The sequence below is a fragment of the Phalacrocorax carbo genome, chromosome 9 (genome assembly GCF_963921805.1).
Source record: "Phalacrocorax carbo chromosome 9, bPhaCar2.1, whole genome shotgun sequence".
NCBI lineage: Eukaryota > Metazoa > Chordata > Aves > Suliformes > Phalacrocoracidae > Phalacrocorax > Phalacrocorax carbo.
Window position 1 is genome coordinate 35,980,139 of NC_087521.1, and position 22,903 is coordinate 36,003,041.

General features: G+C 60.9%; 2 protein-coding genes across 6 annotated transcripts; one reads left to right on the forward strand and one right to left on the reverse strand.

The window, feature by feature from the left end:
• Window positions 1–245: 245 nt before the first annotated feature.
• Window positions 246–14,228, forward strand: PYGL (glycogen phosphorylase L). 2 transcript variants are annotated; one of them, XM_064461155.1, is made up of 21 exons: window positions 246–367; window positions 1,253–1,497; window positions 3,045–3,146; window positions 4,794–4,872; window positions 5,174–5,277; window positions 6,811–6,942; window positions 7,555–7,666; window positions 7,749–7,831; window positions 8,800–8,943; window positions 9,125–9,217; window positions 9,479–9,625; window positions 10,234–10,397; window positions 10,498–10,612; window positions 10,856–10,957; window positions 11,035–11,182; window positions 11,297–11,355; window positions 11,674–11,815; window positions 11,976–12,183; window positions 12,263–12,397; window positions 13,003–13,069; window positions 13,290–14,228. In XM_064461155.1, the coding sequence occupies exons 2-21, from the start codon at window positions 1,255–1,257 to the stop codon at window positions 13,476–13,478; spliced, it is 2,568 nt and encodes an 855-aa protein (XP_064317225.1). In that variant the 5' UTR covers window positions 246–367; window positions 1,253–1,254; the 3' UTR covers window positions 13,479–14,228. The 2 variants fall into 2 exon arrangements, with proteins under 2 accessions (XP_064317225.1, XP_064317224.1); XM_064461154.1 differs by lacking the exon at window positions 246–367 and having other exon boundaries at window positions 1,086–1,497.
• Window positions 14,059–20,287, reverse strand: ABHD12B (abhydrolase domain containing 12B). Of its 4 annotated transcripts, none has more exons than XM_064461159.1 (13): window positions 19,927–20,074; window positions 18,056–18,183; window positions 17,472–17,574; window positions 17,239–17,358; window positions 16,865–16,895; window positions 16,656–16,701; window positions 16,432–16,561; window positions 16,138–16,178; window positions 15,770–15,849; window positions 15,501–15,583; window positions 14,858–14,936; window positions 14,562–14,686; window positions 14,059–14,188 (listed from the first exon to the last, which is right to left on the reverse strand). In XM_064461159.1, the coding sequence occupies exons 1-13, from the start codon at window positions 20,025–20,027 to the stop codon at window positions 14,167–14,169; spliced, it is 1,089 nt and encodes a 362-aa protein (XP_064317229.1). In that variant the 5' UTR covers window positions 20,028–20,074; the 3' UTR covers window positions 14,059–14,166. The 4 variants fall into 4 exon arrangements, with proteins under 4 accessions (XP_064317229.1, XP_064317228.1, XP_064317227.1 ...); XM_064461158.1 differs by having other exon boundaries at window positions 16,432–16,576; XM_064461157.1 differs by lacking the exon at window positions 18,056–18,183 and having other exon boundaries at window positions 19,927–20,287.
• Between the last annotated feature and the right edge of the window lie 2,616 nt (window positions 20,288–22,903).

Sequence of the window (22,903 nt, forward strand, 5' to 3'; positions counted from 1 at the left end):
CTGCTCCGTCCCAGCCGGGGTGGCAGTCGGGGTGGCCGGGTTAACCCCCGCAGCACGCGTGGCCAGGCCGCAGGGCAGCGGTTGGGTTGTCTCGCTCTTCGGATGTCTGCGGTTTAGCTTCGCAGAACCGGGCAGGGAAAGTGCACAAGGCTGGCAGGGCTGCGCGGGCATGGCTGGAGGAAGAGGAAGAGGTGTTGCGTTGTACGCTCGGATCAGCTATTCTTGCCCTCGGGAGGAACCAGAGGCAGGCGGCAGGGCAGGGCAGGGCAGGCAGGCACGGAGCCCTGCCCCGGGAGGCGGCTGTGAAGGGCCTGGAGCCCATCAGAAGAGACCCTGCGCCATTTGCAGAGGGAGCGGCCAGAGACAAGTGAGGAGGGGAGGGGATGCAAGGGGAAGGGGTGCAAGAGGAGGGGGGGCAAAGTTAGGGGTGCAGGGGAAAGGGTGCAAGAGGAGGGAGTGCAAGGGGAGGGGATGCAGGGGATGGGGTGCAAGGGGAAGGGAGCAAGGGGCGGGGATGCAAGGGGAAGGGTGCAAGGGGAACGGGTGCAAGGGATGGGGTGCAGGGGATGGGGTGCAAGGGGAGCGGGTGCAAAGTGACGGGTGCAAGGGATGGGGTGCAGGGGATGGGGTGCAAGGGGAGCGGGTGCAAAGTGACGGGTGCAAGGGATGGGGTGCAGCGGAAAGAGTGCAAGGGAAGGAGTGCAAGGAGAAGGGGTGCAGGGGAGGGGGTGCGGGACAGCACTCGGGCACGGGTGGGATGATGACGCTCCCCCCCGTCTCGGCCATAAGAGCGGCATTTCCGTCCCGGCCCGGCGCGGAGCGCCCCGCACGGCCCCCGGGAGCCCCCCCTGCCCCGGCCCTGCGTGGGGCGGTGCCGTGCGTGGGTAAGCGCGGGGGGGGGGGGGGCCGCGCTGCTCCGCCCGGTGCCTCCCCGGGGGGGTGGGGGTGGGACAAGACACACGGACGGACACACACCCACCCACCACGGGGACACCGTGCCCGTGCCCGTCCCACCCCGCTCCGTGCCCCCCTCCTCCTTGCGCCGTCCCCGGGGCGGCCGTCCCCGGGGCACCCCCCTTTGCGCCCCCCCCGGGGTCACGGGGCTCGGCTCCCGCCCCACGAGTGGGCGGCCCGGGGCGGCGGCCCGGCCCCGGCCCCTCCCCGGGGCGGAGGCGGAACCCGGTGCCGGCGACCAGCCCCGCCACCGCCGGGTGCGCGTCCGTGTCCCACCCACGCTCCGTGTCCCCCGCAGGGATGTCGCGACCGCTGTCGGACCAGGAGCGGCGAAAACAGATCAGCATCCGCGGGATCGTGGGAGCCGAGAGCGTGGCCGAGCTGAAGAGGGGCTTCAACCGGCACCTCCACTTCACCCTGGTCAAGGACCGCAATGTGGCCACCCCACGCGATTACTACTTCGCCCTGGCCCACACCGTGCGGGACCATCTGGTGGGGCGCTGGATCCGCACCCAGCAGTACTACTACGAGAAGGACCCCAAGGTGGGAGTGAGGGGACACCCCTTCTTGCAGGACGGGGGCGGAGGGTGGTGGGAGTCCCCCACTCCAGCTTTCCCAGAGCGGGCGCTGCGTTATGGCCCCGGGGTGGGAAAAGGGGGGAGTTTGCGCGGCCGTCGTAACCCCGTGGGTGCAAACCCTCCCTCTGTGAACGCGCTAGAAGAGTACAGACAATGGGGAGCTCCATTTTTTTCCTGGGGTTTAGGGATATTCCCCCTAACTCTGCCGAGCGGAGGGACTGGACTTTAACAAGCGAGGCCACTGTCCTTTGCTTTGCACAAACAAACAGCGCGCGGCTTGGCTGGGAGCTGGGTGCAGGGCATGGGAACAGCGTTTGTTGTCCTGCAGCGCTGGCGTGGGTGCGGTCTACCGAAAGCGGCTGCAAAGCCTTCTAGGGTGAATTAGTTGAAGGGCTTAAATGAACCCAAAGCCAGCCACGAGCAGGCCTTGTTTAAAATAAGCGCAAGCCTAATCCGCACCACAGCGATCCTGAGCGTGAAAGATCCGGTTTGCGCAGGAGTTTTTGTGCTGCTGCTCATCTGCGCTGGCTTGCACCAAGCGCCGGGCTCTGGCTGCTGGGGGATTAAGCAATAATCCTCTCCTGACACCTGGACGGTCCTGTCGGCTCCAATTTCCTCCCCGCCAGGGTCTCCTCGCAAACACCTCTCTGGGACCGAGCCAGCCCCTGATAGCTCAACCCCGCCCCGTGTCATGTTGGGGTGAGAAAAAAAGATGAGCCTCTTCCAGGGCTTGAATCTGGGGACTCTCCCGTACAGCCGAGCCGTGCTGGGTGCCGTCCGCCTGGCATCGCTGCCCCCGGCTCTGCTGGGACCAAACCAGTAAGCCCAATCGATCCCGCCCAGCACATCCCATTGCCATCCCCAGCCTGGCCCCGCACAGGTTCTGGGGAAACCTGTCAAGTCAGCGACTTCCTCCAGCCTAAATCCTTCCTTAAAACCCGCCGATGTGGATGCCGGGGGATGGCTTACACAAGCCTCCGCGTTACCGGCCGCATCCTGCACCCGTCGTGCCGGCGCGAGGGGAGGCGAGAGCGTGCAGTGCTCCTGAGACCGAACCCACGGGGACGGCAGAGGAAGCCCGTGTCCCCGCGGCTGCCACACACGCTTGGCCCCGGCGGCTTGCTCGGTTTTCCGGTTGCTTTGCGGCTCGGGGTGACGTTAGGAAACATCCCCTCTTTGAAGTTTAACTTTGTACAGCCGTGGCCACCGGCATGCTTGGGGTGACCATCCTGGAGCTGTGTCTGCTCTTGGACAGGGCACCAGGGCTTGTCCAAGCGAAACTGCCTCGGTGCTACCCTCCGCCCAGCTCGGGAAATAGCAGGAGAGCAGGGCTGAGGCTGCAGGGCTCGCCCAGCTCCGAGGAGCTCCAGCCCTCGGATTCCCGGTGCAAACCACTCTGCTTTCTTGACATTCCTCTTGCTTCGAGATAACCCCCGATAGCTGCTCCTGGGGGTCCAGAAGACCCTTGTCCAGCCCTGGGGCAGGTGACCAGGGAGTGGTTTTCTCTTTCAGAGGATTTACTACCTCTCCCTGGAGTTTTACATGGGACGGACGCTGCAGAACACCATGATTAACCTGGGGCTGCAGAATGCCTGCGATGAAGCCATCTACCAGGTGAGGTCGGTGAGGACCCCAACGGGGAGCGCTCCACGCTCTCCGGTTCCTGGGGATGTTCGTGTTTTACCGCACTGGCTGCAAACTGCTGCCTGAGCCACAGGTGATGCCTTGGTGATGCCAGGCCTGGAGCCACAGCCGGCACTTGCAGCCAGGTCGGGGCTGCCCAGCCCAGCAGCTGCGTGCTGAGGGATGCAGCACGGTGCTGATGAGCGCCGGCGGGACTGAGGCTCAAGCCCACAAACTGCAAGGAAACTCGTGGTTCTGTGCATGAGGCCATCAATAGCTATAATGAGTAGCAGAGGGAAGTAAAACCTTGGCCTAACTCAACTCCAGCCTGGTGCTGGCACCACATGGCACTCGGGTTGTCAAAGGTTTTTGGGTGGCTCCGTTCCCCCCTACCCTGTGCTTGCACCCCTCATGACCAACGCCGTCGTACGCAGCTGGGGCAGTTGCACAACAGCAGGACAAGCTTTCACACATTCAAAGGAGAGGAACTTATTTTTAGGTTTATTTTTTAACTGTTGGCCTTGCAGTTAGGATGGCAGCTGGGCTGGGGGTGAGGGTGGAGAGGAAGGGCCTGGGATTCTACAAGGTGGTAGCCTGGGGAAGCAGAAGGTGTGAGGTTATTTGGAAATCATCATCTTTGCAGCGACGGCAGGTAAAGCTCTGAGGGAAATCCTCCTTACTGCGTACGCTGAGCCTCCCAGACTCACTTGCCAAACCAATAAAATGTTTGGTATAATATAAATCACTTAAGATATTTCTGTAGGCATTCAGGGCTGCCAATGAAGTTCAGAGCTGTGCAGCCTAGTGCCATGAAACACCTGTGAGGCTGCGACCCGTGCCGGTGCTCCCGGACCTGTCTGTGACCGGTTTGGGAAAAGGTGCTGCCCACTTACCCATGAGCGGTGCAGGGTCCCTCCTGCACGGGTGGCCGTGAGAGCAGGGTTGTCCCTGCTTACTGTGACCGTGGGACATCAGGGGGACGTCGGACTAAGAGGTTTCTGTGGGAAAAGGTGGCTCAGCCCTGGCAAGGCACCGGCTTATTTCCCACTGAGCTGCCCGAGGAGCTTTGCATAGGCAAAACCTCTTCCTCCCACAGCATCCTGGGCTGGAAACTACATTTCCTTGTAGACGTGGCATAGCTGCGTCTGTGTTGAAAGGGGATGCCTGGAGCCGGGGGCAGCAGGAGCACGGTGCGTGCCCCCGTGGGGCTGCAGCTGTGGGGCTGGGGCATGGAGATAGGGAATGGGCCTGGGAGACCCGCCCAAAATGTCTGGGACCACAAAAGCAGCAACCTTGTTATGGCTAGGTGCCCCCCAGCCCCTCCTCCACGGCAAGGTCACGTTCTTCTGTGTCTGTTGTAAAGGCTGGTGGATTGACTTAAACACCAGTGCTGCTCCCTGCCACGGCATGGAGTGGCAGTGGGGATGAGGGACTGCTTTGGATGCAAATCCCCAGCTGCAGGGATGGGTGTTACAGGCACGGGTGCCTTTCCACCCCTCCTGGAGCCCACGTACAAGTGGGGACAGCAGCGGTGGGCGCAGGGCAGCACCCAGGGGTGCGTCCCAGCAGTGCCTCCCCTCCGCAGGGCTGGGTGCTCTGAAAGCCTCCAGCCCACCAACTTCTCCTTCTCATCTGTAGCTTGGGCTGGACATGGAAGAGCTGGAGGAAATCGAGGAGGATGCTGGTCTCGGCAACGGTGGTCTCGGCAGGCTCGCTGGTGAGTGAGACCCCCAACATAGTCTCGTTGTCTGGGGGGTGGGGCACAGCCCTGGAGCCTTTGCATCCGCTGTTGGGGGATACCTAAACCTTGGGGGGGTTTATGGCTCCAGCCTTTCCGTGCACAGGGCAAGAGGCGCTGGGTGGCCGGGGAGCAAGCGGTGGCTGCTGGCCCTGCCTCGTGTCTCTGCGGGGTGGCTGCCTGCGGCCACCGGCTCGCCGTGGGGGGAAGGACCGCTGTCTCCTGGGGCTCCTGGTTCCCCGGGGAAGGGCCGCTCACTGCTCTCCTCTGTCCCGGGCAGCCTGCTTCCTCGACTCGATGGCGACGCTGGGGCTGGCAGCCTACGGCTACGGCATCCGCTACGAGTACGGCATCTTCAACCAGAAGATCCGGGACGGGTGGCAGGTATGGACAGAGGCGCAGGGCCCTTGCCTTCCCCCGTCACCACCAAAGCCCTGAGTCCAGCCTCTCCCTTAAATCAGGCCAAGATCAGGGTGTAGACACGCTCCCTTAGCTTGGAGACTGCTGGAGCCAGAGTTGGTGCTGTGATACTTAAAACTCGTCAGATATTTTCTCAAACGAGTTTAACTTCTTAAACCGGTACAAGCACATGGCATCCCTCCCTGCGGCGGGGAAGCTCATCCTTCATCCCGGCCGGCTCCAGCGCATGGGCCTGGGGATCAGCCCGGTGCCGCAGCTCCCGGCTGAGCCCGTTAGTGGCTCGGTGCAGCAGCACGGAGGGGAGCAGATCCTCCTCACAGCACACCCTGCTAATTAGCAGAAAGCTGCGAGTCCTCAGCATGGCTTTCTTTCCTCCCGAGGCGGGTTGGTACCGAAAGCCCTTCTCCCCAGGGTTTGTGCGGAAGCCTGCCTGCACGGCGGGGATGTGAGCTGTAGCCCCGCCGGGAGCAGGGTCCCTCTCTGGCGCTGCCGTAGGACCAGAGAGGATGATGCTTCCAACATCCCTGCTCCTCCTGCATGGAGCTGCAACCACCCCATGCCCTGTGCTTCCTAGCAGCTCCTTGCAGGCACTAGCAGGATGCTCTCCTTGGGAGTTTTCTGGCTGCCGCAGGCTGCCCTTGTCCACATCCACAGTGTGCCCTGCTCAGGGCCAGCACCGCCACGAGAGCTGCTCCCTGCCCGCGTGGAGTGGCGAGGGTGGAGAGGTCCTGTCCCTTCTCTTGGTGGGGTGGGGATGGTTTCGCTGCGGTGGTACGGGGATGGTGTGGGGAAGTCCCAGGGGAGGCCAGCTCCAACCCCGCAGCCCGGCGGTGCTGCTCGAAGCCTGGGTTAAAGCATCAGAGGGTGGAAGAGGCTGTTTTGGAAATGCAGTGGGAAACGTGGTGTGAATCTGCTAAACCCCTGGTGGGAGACAACACAAATTACCTGGAGGGACCCTGGGAGTGTCTCCAAAAACCTGTATCTACAGCTGGCAAGAGGAGGCCTTTCCTCCCTGGTGCGGTGAACTACCGATTCCCTGGCTGCTGCGTCCTAATGGGGCTTATCTCCCCTGACCCCCAGGCATCGCCCATGCCACCCAGAGCTCTGACCCAGCGTGCTAAAGGCGATGTCTAACCAGGCTCTCCCTGTAACAGCCCTGCCGGGCTAGGGAACGAGCCTGCTTAGTTAGCCAGCTTGCAGGCTGGGATTGAAACTCCCAATTAAGAGGGTTCATAGTGTTAGTGGTGCACTAAGGTCCCCACCTCCTCATCCTGCCAGAGGGGTGATGGATGGGGGAGACCCCGGGGTTTGGGGTAGTTGGGGTAGAGCCCTGCCTCTGGGCTTACCCTGTGCTGCCAAAATTCAGGGTTAGGGATGAAGCATCATTCCCTTTGCCGTGAGCAGCTGGAGCCTTTCCCAGCCGTCCTCCACGTGGCACAACCCGGGGAGGTCCCAGGGACTGGGTGGCCCCATCACCGCTCTCACTCCCTCCGGCAGGTGGAAGAAGCCGACGACTGGCTCCGGCACGGCAACCCCTGGGAGAAAGCCCGTCCCGAGTACATGCTGCCCGTGCACTTCTACGGCCGGGTGGAGCACACTGCCACTGGCGCCAAGTGGGTTGACACCCAGGTATGGGCTGGGATGCAGCCTCGTGGGGTCGGTGTGTGGGGAACCCCCCCTTGCGTGGCTTATCCTGTCACTTGGTGGGGCTCTCGCTGCCTGGCTGCATCCCGGGCGTGGGTCCTGCCAGCATCCTTGCCCGGGAGGGTCATGCTGGTGAGGTTGCTTCACTGGGGTGGAAAAGCCAGTGGTGGAGCAAACTGGGGAGAAGATGGGCACAAGGAGGGGATCAGGTTTGATGTGGACATGGCCGTGCATCTGCAGCCAATTTCTGAAATACCCAAAAGCACCTCCAGCACATCTGTGTGCAATGCACGGCTCAGCACGATGGCTTAAATTAAGCTTCTTGTGACCCTCACAAGCCTCTCTCCATCCCCTGAGCGTTTCTGGCAAACACCAGGCATCAGGCAGACCTGGGGGAGCCAGGGTGTCCTTGGGGTGGGGGCTGAGGGTACCAAGCACATCCCCGTGAATGCAACCCCATGAAGATGGATGCAACCCTGAGCTCTCTCCTGCAGAAGGGTCTGTGGGATAGGAAGGCTCCGGCAGGGAAGGGGGGGATGTGGGCAGGATGCCAGCCGGAGCCACAGCCCAGCTCTGGCTGCCCTGCCCATGTTCTAGGTGGTGCTGGCGCTGCCCTACGATACCCCCGTGCCCGGGTACATGAACAACACCGTCAACACCATGCGCCTGTGGTCGGCTCGGGCACCCAACGACTTCAACTTGCGGGACTGTAAGTGGGTGCTGGTGGGGTGCTGAGCGGGATGGGCCGCAGGGGGGTCCCATAACCACCTTATCCCTCTGCTCCTTCCCAGTCAACGTTGGAGACTACATCCAGGCTGTGCTGGACAGAAACCTGGCGGAGAACATATCCCGCGTCCTCTACCCCAACGACAACGTAAGTTGGAATGGAGGGGTGTCCCTGTTTTAGGGGTGGCTAAAGGTTGCGGAGCAGCCCCTCTCACTGGGATGTTGCAGAGGTGTTTTAGCTATGTTTCAAGCTGCCTGTAGTGCTTGGATGGGGATTGCTGCCCCTCACCAGCGCTGCCCAGGGCTGCAGCAGAGTCTGTTTCCAGGCTCAGCCTGGTAAAGGGGAGGGAGAGGGGATAAGCATGTTCTGCTGCAGAAATTACCCTCCAGCCTCAAAATATAACATGAGGACAAACTGATGACCACTGCTGGCATTTTCCTGTCTGTCCCTTGCAGCCAGGACCAGAGATTATGCTTCAAATTGCCCTTCCCCGGGCACAAAACAAGCTGCGGAGCAAGGGAAGAAGGCAAAAAGTGGCTCTCCTTGCTCTGCAGCCTGTTTTGGGCAGGCCCTGATGGGGTGTTTTTCCTGTCTATCCCTACCCCAGCCCTCCCAGCTGACAAGGAGAACTGGGAGCTGTGGTGAGGTTGCCTCCTGCAGATCCTCTCTCACAGACCAGAGGGTTGATACTTTGTGCTGTGTGAATGGTGGTTTTAATTCTTGTCTTAGAAATAGCTCCTACGTGTTACAGCCCCTCTAGCTTCCCTTCCCACTGCCCCAGTACCTTTCCTTTGTGGCCAAATTTTGTGGCCAAAATTTTCAAACCGGGGAGAGCAAGTTTCGATGGTGCTTGGAGGGGATTTAACCTCTCTTTGTACCAGCACATCTCAAATCCCCGTGCTGAAATCTGTAAAGTGAGAAGATGTTGGGGTTAGAACTGCTGCCAACACAGGCGCTGGGGGAAGCACGGGGGGCTTGTGCCGGGCCACGTGGTGGGTGTGTGCCAGCACGGGTCCCCGCGCACCAGGGAGCCCCGGGAAGGTGCCGCTCCTCCAGCGCAGGCGTGCCTGGGCAGCGCGGTGCAATCCCGCAGCCTCCCGCTCCTCTGCTCGCAGTTCTTCGAGGGGAAGGAGCTGCGGCTGAAGCAGGAGTACTTCGTCGTGGCTGCTACCCTCCAGGACATCATACGCCGCTTCAAAGCATCCAAATTTGGGAGCACGGACAGTGTCCGAACCGTGTTTGATTCCTTCCCTGACCAGGTATGGGCCAGGGTTGCTCTGACATGTGCCTTGGAGCTCATTTCGACGCCTCCCAGTTGCACATCCAGGCTGGAGAGGTTTTGTGGACCCTCCATGGGTGCCTATGCTCAGCTGACTTGGGCCGTGGGTTGCCCACGTGGCCCCCACGTGTCCCCGTGTGCCACCCCTGCTCTCCCCACAGGTCGCCATCCAGCTGAACGACACACACCCCGCCATGGCCATCCCTGAGCTGATGAGGATTTTCGTGGACATTGAGAAGCTGCCATGGAACAAGGTAGGGAGACCTGACCTGGCCCCTGGGTCCTCTCTGCTTGCACCCACCTGCCCCAGCAGAGGAGCTGCAGAACCAGTTTTGTAGCTGCTGGTGGCCTGGGGAGTGATGTGGAGCAGTCAGGTGGGGTTTAAATAGTATGGACTTGGAGGAGCCATCTCGGCCACACTGCTGGCCGCTGTGGGAGGACCATGGGCAGGTGCTGGCACCCACCCCGGGGCTGCCTCCACCCTCGCCGCTCAGCACCAGCTCTCCCCCTGGCAGGCCTGGGACATCACCAAGCAGACCTTTGCCTACACCAACCACACGGTGCTCCCCGAAGCCCTGGAACGCTGGCCGGTGGACCTGGTGGAGAAGCTGCTCCCCAGACACCTGCAGATCATCTACGAGATCAACCAGAGGCACTTGGATGTAAGTGCCTTGGGGCAGCAGAGGAGCCCTCTCCAGGGAGGGGGACAGGGATGGCGTACGTTGTGCTGTCGGGATTAGGGGGATGCACGAACCGATGATGTTGGGTGTGTGGCTGGGTGGTTCTGGCTGCTATTTTGGGAGGCTGGTGTATAGGAAAGCCCCTCCCACCAATTTGTTGCCATCCTGCAGTTAGCGGCTATTTTAAAGACTTCACCCGTTGCTCCAGGGACTCACCTGTTGGCACCTCTGCCCCCTAAATGCTAAATTCATCCTGGAGAAGGAGGAGGTTGGGGGTACACAGGAGATGGTGGTTTGGCCTCCTGGTCTGGCAGCACGAGGCTTTGCTGCAACAGTGCCACTGGCCAAGCATGTGCCTACAAGCCCCTCACCATGGGGGTTTGGGGGGGTCCTTCTGTCCAGAGGCATCCGTGCTGGGGAAGGGCACCCTTTGGAGGGGGGTCGCACCATCACCCTGGAGTAAAAGCCACCGCTCTGGCTGGTGTCAAATGCATTGGAGACATTGCTGGGGCCCCCTCCTCGGGAGGCAGTGGGTGGGCCGCCCCTAAACACCAGCAGCTAAACACCACCTCTACGGCCTCCCTCGGCAGCACATCGCGTCCCTCTTCCCTAACGATGTGGACCGGCTGCGGAGGATGTCCCTGATAGAGGAGGGAGGCACCAAGAGGATCAACATGGCCCATCTCTGCATCGTCGGCTCCCACGCTGTCAACGGTGTGGCGAAGATCCACTCTGAAATAGTCAAGAATGAAGTGTAAGCGCGGGGAGGGAGGCAGTGGTGGATCACCCTTGGCTTGGAAATGGTGGTGGTGCCGGTGGGCGACCCTGAAGCTGTCCCTTCCTCGTCCTCGCAGCTTCAAGGACTTTGCAGCGCTGGAGCCGGAAAAGTTTCAGAACAAGACCAATGGCATCACCCCGCGGCGTTGGCTCCTGCTCTGCAACCCGGGGCTGGCGGAGCTCATCGCAGAGGTAACGGCGCGGGGGGAGCGCGCTGGCCCCCGACGCTTCCCGACCCCGGGGGCGCTGCCCGCGGGGGCGCTGCTACAACCTCAGCCATTTACATCTTTTAAATGTTCAAGCTCTTTGCATCTCACCCGAGTCCCCTACTCCTGCTTCCCAAGCGCTGCTGGCTTTGCCGGGCGGGAGCAGCGTGCCCGACGAAGGTGGCCGCCCCCATCCCGCGGTCAGCGCGTGCCTGTGCTCCTGTTGCAGAAAATCGGGGAGGACTACGTGCGGGACCTGAGCCAGCTGACAAAGCTGCACGAGTTTGTGGACGACGACCTTTTCATCCGGGAGGTTGCTAAAGTGAAGCAGGTGAGGTGTGCGGGCAGGGGGTTCGCAGGCAGGGGGAGCACAGGCTGGGGGCTGACGTGCTCCCTGCCCTCACCCAGGAGAACAAGGTGAAGTTCGCGCTGTACCTGGAGAAGGAATACAAAGTGAAGATCAACCCTTCCTCCATGTTCGACGTGCACGTGAAGAGGATCCACGAGTACAAGCGGCAGCTGATGAACTGCCTGCACATCATCACCATGTACAACCGTAAGCCACCGTGCGCCCCGAGGGGACAGGCTGCCCTGGGGGGTGCACGAGCATCCCTATCCCCCAGGGCTGCAGCTAAAACAGAGGGTAACACCACGCTGCTGTCTTCTCCAGGCATCAGGAGGGATCCTGCGAAGCTGTTTGTGCCGAGGACGGTGATCATTGGGGGCAAGGTAAGCTGGGTCAGGAGCTTTAGGCATTTTGGAGGAAGCCCTTGAAAATGCACTAGGGGATTTGGGTGCAGATATTCTCATGGGGTTGAGTCCCCGAAGCCCTCTGGGAAGCCCTGAGGCAGCACTTGGCTTCAACCCAAGCAAGGTTCTGCTGCCTGTGGTCATGCAAACCGCCAAAAACTTGGTGGCACAACACGTAAGTTAGATGAGGGATGGGAGCAGGGCTGAGCGTGTGCTTCCCTGAGCATGTAGGGGCTGGGTGCTCCTCGCCTGCCCCTGGCACCAGACCTCCGGGCTCACCCGTGGCTTTTCTCCTAGGCTGCCCCAGGATATCACATGGCTAAAATGATCATCAAGCTGGTTAACGCTGTGGCTCAGGTGGTGAACAATGACCCCGTTGTGGGGGGCAAGCTGAAGGCCATCTTCCTCGAGAACTACAGGGTCTCGCTGGCAGAGAAAGGTAGCCCACGTGGGGCACACTGGGGAAGGGATGTCTGCCCCATGCCTGTCCACCAGCCCATGGCTCCCTCACTGCAAGACAGCAAATCTAACGTCCTTCGGCGTGATACAACCCAAAGCTGGTCACCATGAGCCCCTGTGTCCATGTGCTTTGTTGGCAGTGATCCCCGCTACTGACCTGTCAGAACAGATCTCCACGGCGGGCACTGAGGCGTCGGGTACGGGGAACATGAAGTTCATGCTGAACGGGGCTCTGACCATTGGCACCATGGATGGAGCCAACGTGGAAATGGCTGAGGAGGCTGGAGAGGAAAACATGTTCATCTTCGGCATGAGAGTGGAGGACGTCACGGAGCTGGACAGGAAAGGGTGAGGGCTGTGGACACTGTGGGGATGGTGCCATGAGCAGCCAAAGCACCACCACCTCATATCAACCCTTCCCTGCCAGGTACAATGCCCAGGAGTACTATGACCGGCTCCCTGAGTTGAAGCAAGCCATTGACCAGATCAAGAGCGGCTTCTTCTCCCCCCATGAGCCTGACCTCTTCAAGGACGTCGTCAACATGCTCTTCCACCATGACCGGTGAGGCCTGGGATGCCATCCATCCCCTGAGTCGGGTATCTCCACCAAACCCCTGGTGCCCATGCAGAGCAGCCCCCTGCACCAACCGTCCACCCTCCGGCTGATAAGGTCCCATTTTCTGGCCCTGATGTTCGTGCATGTGGACGAGCAATTGCTGCTCTGCGGGTACAAAAGGCTCTCTATGTACAGCACATCATTTTCCGCCTTAAAGTCTGGGGTACATTAAGGCCAAGACATTTGGGTGCACAGCCCTTGCCAGATGAGACATCTGGAGTATCTCAGGGGCTTTCCTGGCTGGAGCACTACGCAGCCAAGCGCCGTGGGCGTTTGCACTGGGGAAATGTTTTCCCAGTGAGCTGAAGCAACACCTCATGGGTGTCAGTGCCCTCCCGAGACACCCGTCCAGCCCATGTCACAGCGCCCGCGGGCTTGCAGGGCGCCACGCAAACAAGGCTTGGGGAGGCCAAAGTCATCTGAAGCATTCATGTTTGAGGCAACCTCAGCCCTGGCAGCCGAGGCCCCGCGCGCTGCAGCCACTGGCCACTGCCGCGCTCCCGCCTGTGCATTTCTGCCGTCACTGACTCCCGGTTTCTTCGCTGCCACAGGTTTAAAGTTTTTGCAGACTACGAGGCTTATGTCAAATGCCAAGAGAAGGTCAGCGAGCTGTACCTGGTGAGTGCCGGCCCGGGGGTGAGGTGGGGGAGCTGCGACGGGGGTACAACAGCCCATCCCAGAGAAGGGGTTTGGTGGGGCTGTGCATGTAGATGGGTTCCTGGTGAGGAGGCTCCTGGCTGTGCTGCTGCAGGGCGTCCCTGCATGAAAGCCGGTCTCAGGGCCGATATAGGACCCATGGGTGCACGCCTCCAGCCGCACCGTCTCACCACTCTCGCAGAACTCCAAGGCATGGACCAAGATGGTCATCAGGAATATCGCGGCAGCTGGCAAGTTCTCTAGCGACCGCACCATCAAGGAGTATGCCCGGGACATCTGGCACATGGAGCCCTCTGACCTGAAGATCCCGCCACCCAACGAGCCCCGGGACGCGGTCGAGGACAAGACCCCCAACGGCACGGCGGCGTAGGGGCACGGAGCCACCGCCAGCCGGAGCCAAGGGACGCAAGCACGTGTGCTGTAAAATTGTCTCTGCTGTCTAGTCTCTCTGTTGCTGCTGCTGGCTTTCCTATGGATAGGGAAAGGGGGTGATGTTTATAACGTAAGTTGTGTGGAAAGCAAAACCACGTCGCCCTGTTGCTTGCATAGGTGCTAAGAATAAAAGTGCCATTGGAGTCCAAGGGGCGTTTGCTAAAGCCTAAAATTAGGGTCTGGGCTCACAAGCACCAACGCTAACGCAGAAAGAGGGTGCAGGGGGTGAGCTGCTGGGGCTCAGTGCAGGACAGGGTGGGCGGCACAGCTGGCCACAGCTGTCTGAGCCCTTACAGGTGATGCTGAAGCTTTGGCGTGCAGCTCTTGCCAGTCCTGAGACATCAGTAGTGGGGGCTAAGGGGTGGTTGCAGTCAGGCCTGTGTGCCCCCACCACTGCCCCATATGATGCTCCTGGCCACTGCTTGCACGGTCCTGCACCGGGAGCAGCACCCAGATCACAGCAGTATCTCCATCCCCTGAGTAACCTGCCGCACCCTCGAGGCAGTGGGCAGATTAGGAAGTTTCTCAGTAGTTTTTATTACATACAGCCGTAAGTTCAGTGCAGCGAGGGGTTCCTGGCGTGGGTTGGAGCAAGTGCTCGCGGTCGCTGAATGCAGCAGCTGGCATCACTTAATGTTCAAGAAGTCTCTGCAACAAGATGCAATAAATCTTACACTGTATCACTGACCATTCTGTGCTGCCTGAGAGCCTGATTTCTGATCCCTGGACGTGGGGCTGAGCTGGGCTTAGAGCAAAGCTGCATCTCTGCACCCAGGGCAAAGAGGAGCTGCAGGCTGTCCCTGGGGCCACCTCTCAATGACTCCTGGGCCAAGGACAGGCTCAGGGCAGCGAGGAGTGACTGGAGCTCAAAACTTGATGCCAGCAAGCACGGTAGAGAGGGGAAGGAGCAGGGGAAGGTACCTACATGATTGCAGCAGGAGAGGAAGCACCCGTGGAAGAAGAGGTCAAGGCTCATTCTGTGCCCCCCACCCCCCTGTTATTTCTGCAGAGCAGCACTTACTTCACCAAGGCAGGCAGCTCTGGGTTGAATGAGATGTAGTCATGGCCCAAGCCCAGCTTTTCGGGAAAGGTAATGAGCTTCACCTTGGTTTTGTCCTTGTAGGCGCTGCGTGCGGTTTCAAAGAGCTGCCATGGAGTGGGGGTGCAGTTAGCGGCATGCATAGAGACCCCAAATCCCTTCCCAGCACCCCGGGGCTGGCTGCCCCCTCTCCCTCCACTTCAACCCCCTAAAAACAGGCTAAACCAGCGCCCACCCCACCCCCTTACGGCCCGCATGGAGGCGATGGTGGTCCCTACCTTGTGACCCAGCTGCAGAGGCACCACAGCATCATCTTCTGCATGCAGCATGAGGAGTGGGCAGGCCAGCACCTTCACACTGTGGGCATCAAGCACCGCACCGAGGAGTCACCCTGGAGCTGACACACCTGCAGGAGCCTCCCTGGGTGCTGCTAAAACCCCCACAGCAACCCTGACGATTCCCCCCCGCACCGGGTGCTGCCTTTTGGAGCCGTCCCAGCCCATCGGTGGCTAAGGGCAGCTGAACTGCCCCAGGGTGGTCCCCACACTGCTCGCCTCAGCACACCAGCACCGAGCACCCTAATAACCTTAAACTCCCGACACAGGGTGCCTAGGCTTCAAAAGCACCCATGAACCATATGGCTTTTAGCAAAGGCACCCACAAACACAGAGGAGGAAGGATCCTGCCACCACAGGGTGTGTGTGCTGCAATTTGGGCGGGACTCGAGCACATAGTACTCAGAAAAGGGATGGTGCCTTGTAGACTTTGCTCAATAGTAATATTGATATCTGAAATTATATAAATAAAAAGACTTTTCTAAAGCATGAGTAATCTGGGCAAACACAAATAAAGAGCGCAAGGATCGCATGGTGTGACACGTCCAAACCGCCCCCTCCTTGGCCAGCCCCACCAAGCACTCACTTCTCATTGCTGCGGAAGAACATGTCGCTCAGCGCTAGCGAGTCCAGGATGAAGTACTCGAAACCTGGGAACTGGCGGTAAATCTGCCAGGGAGAGAGTTGGGGTGGGGAGTGCTAAGTTGTGGCTTTGATTCCTGCACCCTTCCCCTGCTGAGGGGGAGCCCTGGGCAGCTGGGGCTGCCACCGCTGGGGGACGCCGTGGGCAGAGCCCCCCTCACCGACCCACCCATCACTGCTGGGGGACCCCACAGGCAGAGCCCTGGGACTCACCTTGGTGATGGGTATGTTGGCGGCCGCCTCACGGATGTCGGTGTAGGGTGACTCCAGGATGACAGCATCAACCTGGACCCCTGAGGGCAGAGCCAGGTGAGAGCAGGCATGGCTGTGGGGGGGACCGTGTCCCCCTGGGCTGCTGCCACGCTCCCGTTCCAGGCAGCAGCCATGAGGCCAAGATGCTCCCGTCCCACTAAGGAGGATGGGGATGGCCACTTGTCCCCACCATGAGGACTAAGCCTGATGCTCAAGCAGAGCGCAACAGGGCTCCCCGGCTCCTCTGCAGCCCCCAAAAACAATCCAGGGGTGTGCAGAGACGCAGGGGTGACACTACATGTGGCCAACCCAGCCACGCTGGCCCTTACCTCGCTCCTCCTGCAGTTTCCTTGCCGCGTTCGTAGCAACCCTGCAAGAAGCGGGGAGGGAACAGGGACAGCTGTGACACCCCGGTGGGACGCACAGCACCTTCAGACTCCTCTTCTGCACACAAGGTTTTGCTTTGCAGGTGCCTCCACCAAGGAGCTGCTCCAACCCCTTGGTCCATCCCTGGATGGCACCAGTGTGGCCACTGTGTCACCGCCCGGGGACTGGCTGTGGGGTCCTGCATGGGCTGGCACTCGGGGTATCCCACCCACCCCGTCACCCAGCCCTGCACCTACCCTGTCCCCATGGAGTGTCCCCAGAAGAGGATGCTGCTATTCCCACTCCGCGCTTTGGCCCAGTCGTATAGTGCCAGGACGTCCGTGGTGAAGCCTCTCTCCGTGGGGTTCCCGCTGGAGTCCCCATAGCCTGCGGGGGACGTGGCTGGGCATCACGACCTGGGATGGGACACCAGCCCCAGGGTGGGGCGGTTACTCGGCGGGAGGCAGGGGGATGATGTTACCTCTGTAGTCAAGAGCCAGGATGTGGAAGTCAGCAGCCCCCATCGTCTGTCAGAGGAGCGGCACCATGTTATGTTCTGGGGGGAACAATGCACCCAGGACCCCCCCCAGTATGGCCAGGTTCACTCTGCCCAGGGTCTCTCTTGGGTCCCTGAGGCAGCATGAGCCTTACGCCCGGCAGGTCCCTGTCCCCCCACAGGGGACCACTTACCTTCAAGAACTGGATGCGGTGGCTCGCAGCCCTGGTGGGGAAAGGGAGGTTAAAGCTTGGGCAGGGACCCTCAAGGGACCCTCCCGTCCAGCGCCGGTTCAGTGAAGGAACAAGGTGACCTTTTCCCAGCAGGGGAGAGCTGGATGCTCTGGGGTGGGTGGGTTTTCACATTTCCCTTTAACTCAAAAGGGCTTTTCCACCACCCATGGGATCAGAAACCACCGCAGCAGCCCCAGCACTGCTGCCTGCTGCACCAAGTTTGCTAGTTCTCACCCCACGCAGAGACGCTGCGTGAGAATGGCCGCCGCTCCCGTCCTCCCCCGGGGGAGGCACGCATGCGGCCCCAGCCCCGCGGCAGCACTCACGATACTCGCCTGGTCCCCCCATTGCCGTGCAGGTAGATGATCACAGGGTGAGCGTCGGCAAGCGCCTCCTCGTACCAGCGCTGGTCCTTGCCCTGCGCCTCGGCCCCTCTGCTGCTTGGCACTGTGTGCCTGGCGGGGGCGAAAGCGGGGTCACCCTGGCGGGGCTACACCCAGTTTAGCCAGGTACACTGCCCTAGCCACGTGGTTGTGCCCACCTGGGACACCAGGGCTGCCCCACTCACCAGATGCCAACTGTGACGCCTGGCTCGGTGGTGAGGTACAGGTTGATGGTGTTGTTCAGCAGCAGCTCTGGCCGCTGAAGGTCCACAAAGAAGGGGAAGGACACTGATGGAGAAATCGCAGATGTCACACGGGCAACCCACATACCCTCATATCATACCCAGCTGCTTCTGCATATTTTCCAAAGCAGGATGTTATTTTTTTGAAATAATTTGCCTGCACAGGGCCATGCTACGGCTGGCTCGGGGAGTGGCTAGGCAAGCACAGCCCTCTGCCACCTCCTCCCACCTGGATTTCTAGCCCCGCTGAAGATGTGCGTGCCCAGATGTGTTGCAACGTTAGGCAGTAAACAGGGTCGGCGGCACTGCATTATTACACCTTGCAAAACACGAAGCGCCAACAGGAAAGGTCCTGCCGTGACTCCTCTGCAAGCCCATGGCAGAGTGGGGATTGGATGGGGGCTGTCCTGGTGCCACCCAGGTGCTGGGTGCAGCCGCACCCACGTTTTGGGGACCCCCACCCCCTGCCTGCTGAAGCCCTGGTTGGGGGGGAGCTCTCCCAGCTGGGACAGTCCCAGGGCACTCACGGACATTCAGGAAGGCAATTTTGGTGAGCAGTGAGGGGAAGAGGCGGATGAGGAAGGGCACGGAGATGTAGACGAGGAGCAGGTTCAGGAGGAGGGTGCGGAGCCATGAGCGCCAGGCCAGCCAGCCCCTGCAAGGAAGGCACACCGTTAGCATGTCTCCTCCTGCCCCAAGGGCTTTGGGGCACAGCGGAGCGGTGGCCCTGCTCCCAACCCCAGTCGTGATGGTTGGATACAGCAGCTTTTCTCCTGCAAGGGCCTAAGGCTGCCATTTGTGTCCCCCTGGGATGGGGAACTGGTTCCCCACACCAGGGCTGTGTTTGGCTTTTGGGATGGAGCAAGGTGTTGGAGCAGCACCACCATGACACAGCATCACGAGAGGCCATGATCCGCTCCCCTACAGCCTCCCACGGGTTGCCGGCAGGAGGGCAGGGTACATGCCAGGGCTGGGAACCGCAAGCCAAACCAGCAATAGGGAGTGACTGTGGCAACACCCCGAGCCATGGCTGGTGAGACAGGGTCACAGAGGTGTCCCCAGGCCTGGCACCAAGAGCCTCTGCAATTCTCCAGGGACAAGGAGGAAAGCTGGAAAAGGGGCTTGGGGAGCCCACAGCACCACAGGAGAAATCAGTCCCCAGAACAATGTCCCCTGTGCCACCAGCACAGGGTGGGGAGCGTGACCACCTCTGAGAGCGTCCTGCCCCAACGAGCTGGGGGACGCATCCAGCCACCCCGGGCCATGCCCTCTGCTGCGAGCTGCCAGCCAGCCCCAGCCTCCGAGAGGGAAGGGAAAGCCAAGAGCTGCAGATTGCCTGGCATCAATGTCTCTCGTAGGATGACAGTGCCAGGCGATGGGGAAACCTGTCTGGGTGCTGGGGGATTTAGGGCAGAGGTTTCTGACAGGCGTCCAAGCACAGCTCGCTCCCTGCCAGCACATGCCCGGGGTCACCATTGCTCCTGCAGAAGTGGATTTAGTCCGTTGCCTGCCCTGGAGAGTGCTGCAAGATCTTGAGAAAGCATTGCAAGGAGCGTGCCAGGGCAAGTTGGCATGGTCCCCCAGGCACAGGCACCCTTCCTGGGGGGGTGCAGGGTGGCACGAGCCCTGCTGGAGCCATGGGGAGCTCCTCAAACCCCAGTCGCCCTCCAAGACTTTAGTCTGAGAAGTCCCACTGTATGTTGCAGTCACGGGCCAGCAATGCCCTCGCAGTCGCGGCAGCTAATTATTAGGTGCTGCTCTTAGTCTACACCTAATATTCAAGCGTAGGGGTGAGCACTCACACCCGCTCTTGCACAATACCTGCTGCGGATGAAAACTGAGGGGTCTGGAATGGGGCGGGGGAAGGATGTACCCCCCAAGGGGCACCTCTGACAGCTGGCACGGCAACTGGCCACTGCATGGCACCACGGGGACAGCCGGGTGACATGGGGGCACAGCCACAGCATGGCATCGTGATGGGGGCTGGAGGGGCATGGCCGCGGTATGGGATCACAGCCGTGGCCGGGTGACATGGGGACACGGCCCTGGTGAAGGATGACGGCTGTGACAGGGTGGGACAGCCATGGCCGGGGGGGGCAGGGACACACACACATGGGGTCATGGCCCCAGCAAGGTGACAAGGCCATGGCGTGGGAGGACAGGAGCAAGGCCAAGGCACGGGGACAGACCTACGGCACAGGGGAAACAGCACTGGTGCATGGTGACAGGGGACACCGCAGGGGACACGGCCGGGGCGGGGGGGGACACAGAGCATGGCCACTGCAGGGGACAGGGAGACCCGCGGAGGAACACCGCGGCGGGACGGGGAACGCGGACCGGGCAGCTCCCCCATGCCGTCCCGCCACCCCCAGCTGGCCGCACCGCGGCGGGCACTCACCGCTGCTGCCGGGCCGCGCCGCTCCTGCCCCCCGCCCGGGCCCTGTCGCCGTCCCTGTCGCCGTCCCTGTCGCCGCCGACCCCCTCGCCGCGCCGCCGCATCGTCTCGCCGACTGCCCGCGGACCAGACCCCGCCCCTCAGCCCAGGCCCCGCCCCGCCCCGCGACTCCGGACCCCGCCCCGCGTACGAGGCCCCGCCCCGATCCCCGCCCACGGCACAGCACGTCCCCGCCGCTCGCAGCCAGCGGGCCACGCCCCCGCGCGCCAAGCCACGCCCTCCTCCCCGCCCCTTTGAGGCTTGAGGGCGGAGCCGGCGAGGCGGACGCCGGGGAGGAGAGCCCAGCCATGGCGTGGGGCGCAGGAGGAAGGCTCCCAGGTCAAAAAAACCCCTCAAAATTGAAAAAAAAAAAAATTTAAAAACCCCAAGGTTTCAAACCAAAGGTGGTGTCTCAGCCGGATCCTCCGCCAGCAGAGGCACTCCCCTGGGTTCAGCTGGAAGGGTGGTTCCCCTCTCAGCCCTGCAGCTCCGTCAGGCTGAGTCAGCCTGAAATATTCAGACTGAAACTTCCCACCGAGAAAGAAAAGTCCCCGTTTCGCCGGTATTCCCCGTGAAATTCCACCGGGAGAGGGAGGGTGCAGTGCCGGGCTGCGGGCACGGACGGTGGGGCCATCGCCTGCTTCGCCGTGCCCGCTGATGGGCCCTGCAACAGAGCAGCCTTCATTCAATAAACCCCGGGAGGGTTGGGAGCAAAGTGCCTCTGCAGAGGAGCAGCCAGCCCACGCTGCTGGGTTCAAGGTGTTTCAAGCTGCTCTTACTTCGCCTGCCCTCCAAAAGCAAGACCTGTGCGGCTTTTCCTGAGCGCACACTGGGCACCTGTGGTTTCAGCCGAGCTCTGGGGCCAGGCAAGGTGGGACACGCTGCTGAGACGAGGCAGGAGCTGGGCATGTGGCCCTGCATCCCTCCATACCCGGCACCCATGGCAGGTATTTGAGGGAGGGTGCTCAGCAGGGTGCTTGCGTGCAGCTACGTGAATCGGTGTGGTATGTGCGGATGCAGTCTGCTCCCAGCCCCGAATGCAAGTTCAAAGACAAACAGGTCCGGTCAAACCAGGGCCACTGGGGCCGTGGGCAGGTGGGTGCATGTTCCCCGTCAGCATATATTGCAATAACGTGGCACAAGCCAGCCGCAAGCTGCTCGTCCCGTGCCACAGGGGCAGGAGGACAGTGGAAGCGACCTGCAGATCCGGCCAGTTTTATCCAAAAGAGCTTTTTCCTTCCACCCCCAATTTTTCCCCTTTCCCAGTGGATGCTGGGGCACACGTCAGTGCATTGCCATGAAGATGATGGGAGAAATGATCCACAGGGATGGCCAAGGTGCGGCCAGCGCTGCCTGCAGGGGCTTTATTCAGCACCAAGAGCCAGAGGGGATCAGCACGGAGTTATGGCAGATGCTTCGGCAGCGTGGCGTGCGCACCGGGCTGGAGCAGCTGCACAAATACTTCTTGCAATAAGAAGCCAGCACAGCAAACGTAACAAATATGAGGGTTTCCTGAGCTGGAGGGTAAATCCTGCAACCGAAAGGGTGTGCAGGATCAGGCCCAAGCAGCGGTGGCGGAAACGCGACTTGTACAGCGGGGGCTGGACGTGCGATGGCAGCAACGAGCCGCAGCGCGGAGGCGTGACGCTGCTGCGGCTTAGCACAGCTCGCCATTCCTTTATGAAAAAAAAAAAATCAAAGTTTGGGCTTATTCCAAACTTCTCCCCACACCAGCTGTGAGACGGGCAGCTTTCCGGCTGATTTTTCCTATGGCGTCTTTTCCTAAATGCCCCTTTTGTTTATTTTTTCTGACGGTTTTGTAGCTTTTTTTGCTAATTTTTTTGCTATTTTATGGCCCTGCTTTCCCCGGGCCCAGCGGGAGGCCGGGGTGAAGGGCGTCTCACCCAGCATGGCACAGCAGGAGGAGACCCTCGGGAGTCAGGAGCAACTCTCAGCCCCTACCAGCTCCCTGGGCTGCAGCCGGACCTTTCCTGGCCCCCGCAGAACAAAGCACCCCATTGTGCAGGGGAAATGGGAAGGAAAGCGTGACGGAGCAGCGAGAGCCATGCCGGCAGGGTGTTTCTGCAGGGACCAGGCGCCAGTGGCCTCGCAGAAGGGTCACCCACCGCCTGCGCAGGCGCCTGCGACCGTTGACCCTGGTTTTAGGTGGCTCCGTGCCAGCCCCGTAGCTCGGCTGTGGCGCTGGTTCCAGCTCAGCCATGGGAGGCAGCTCGCGTCCAGCGATCCCGGATTTTCCCATGTGCCCCTTTATTTTTGTGTGGCGTGTCGCACGTGATGGCATGGGTGAGCAGAGGTTTCCTTCCGCCGAGCTCGCTCGGAAGGCACTCGCTGCAAATGTCATCCTCGAATGCAGCTGCTTGCTGGAAGCAGGATCCAAAAATAGGCTGTCGGGGTCCGTGTCTGGCGGGGCTCCGTGGCTCCTAGAAACATGCTTTCCTCCTGTGGGAAAAAGGGGGAAAAAATAAAATCAGGATGCCTTTGCTAACAGCTGGTCCTAAAAATGAGTCAGGAATTTGCACTGCGGTGATACAGGCCGGCACTGCCGAGCCCGGGCTCTGCGCGCCCCCGTGGGCTGGCTGGGGACGCGGGGACACGGAGTGTGCTGCCTGTCCCCATCGCCCATCCGGCTGCACGCATGCAAACACGCGCTGAGTCGCTTTGTTGGGTGACGGTGGAGATTTTTCGGGGCTGTCGCTTGGATTAGTGAGGCACCGGCGCTGTCGCGGCGAGGAGGAGGGTGAGGGGGATAAAGGTCCTGGCACTCGCCGGGCTCGCAACAAAACAAAGCACCAGATGGTTTCAACTTCAGCATAATATGCAGTGAAAAAGTGTTTGAACCGGGGATGAAAAAGCAAATGAGGAAAGAGAGAGAGAAAGAAAAGAAAGAAAATCCCTCAGCAACTGTCAGGACAGAAGAAAA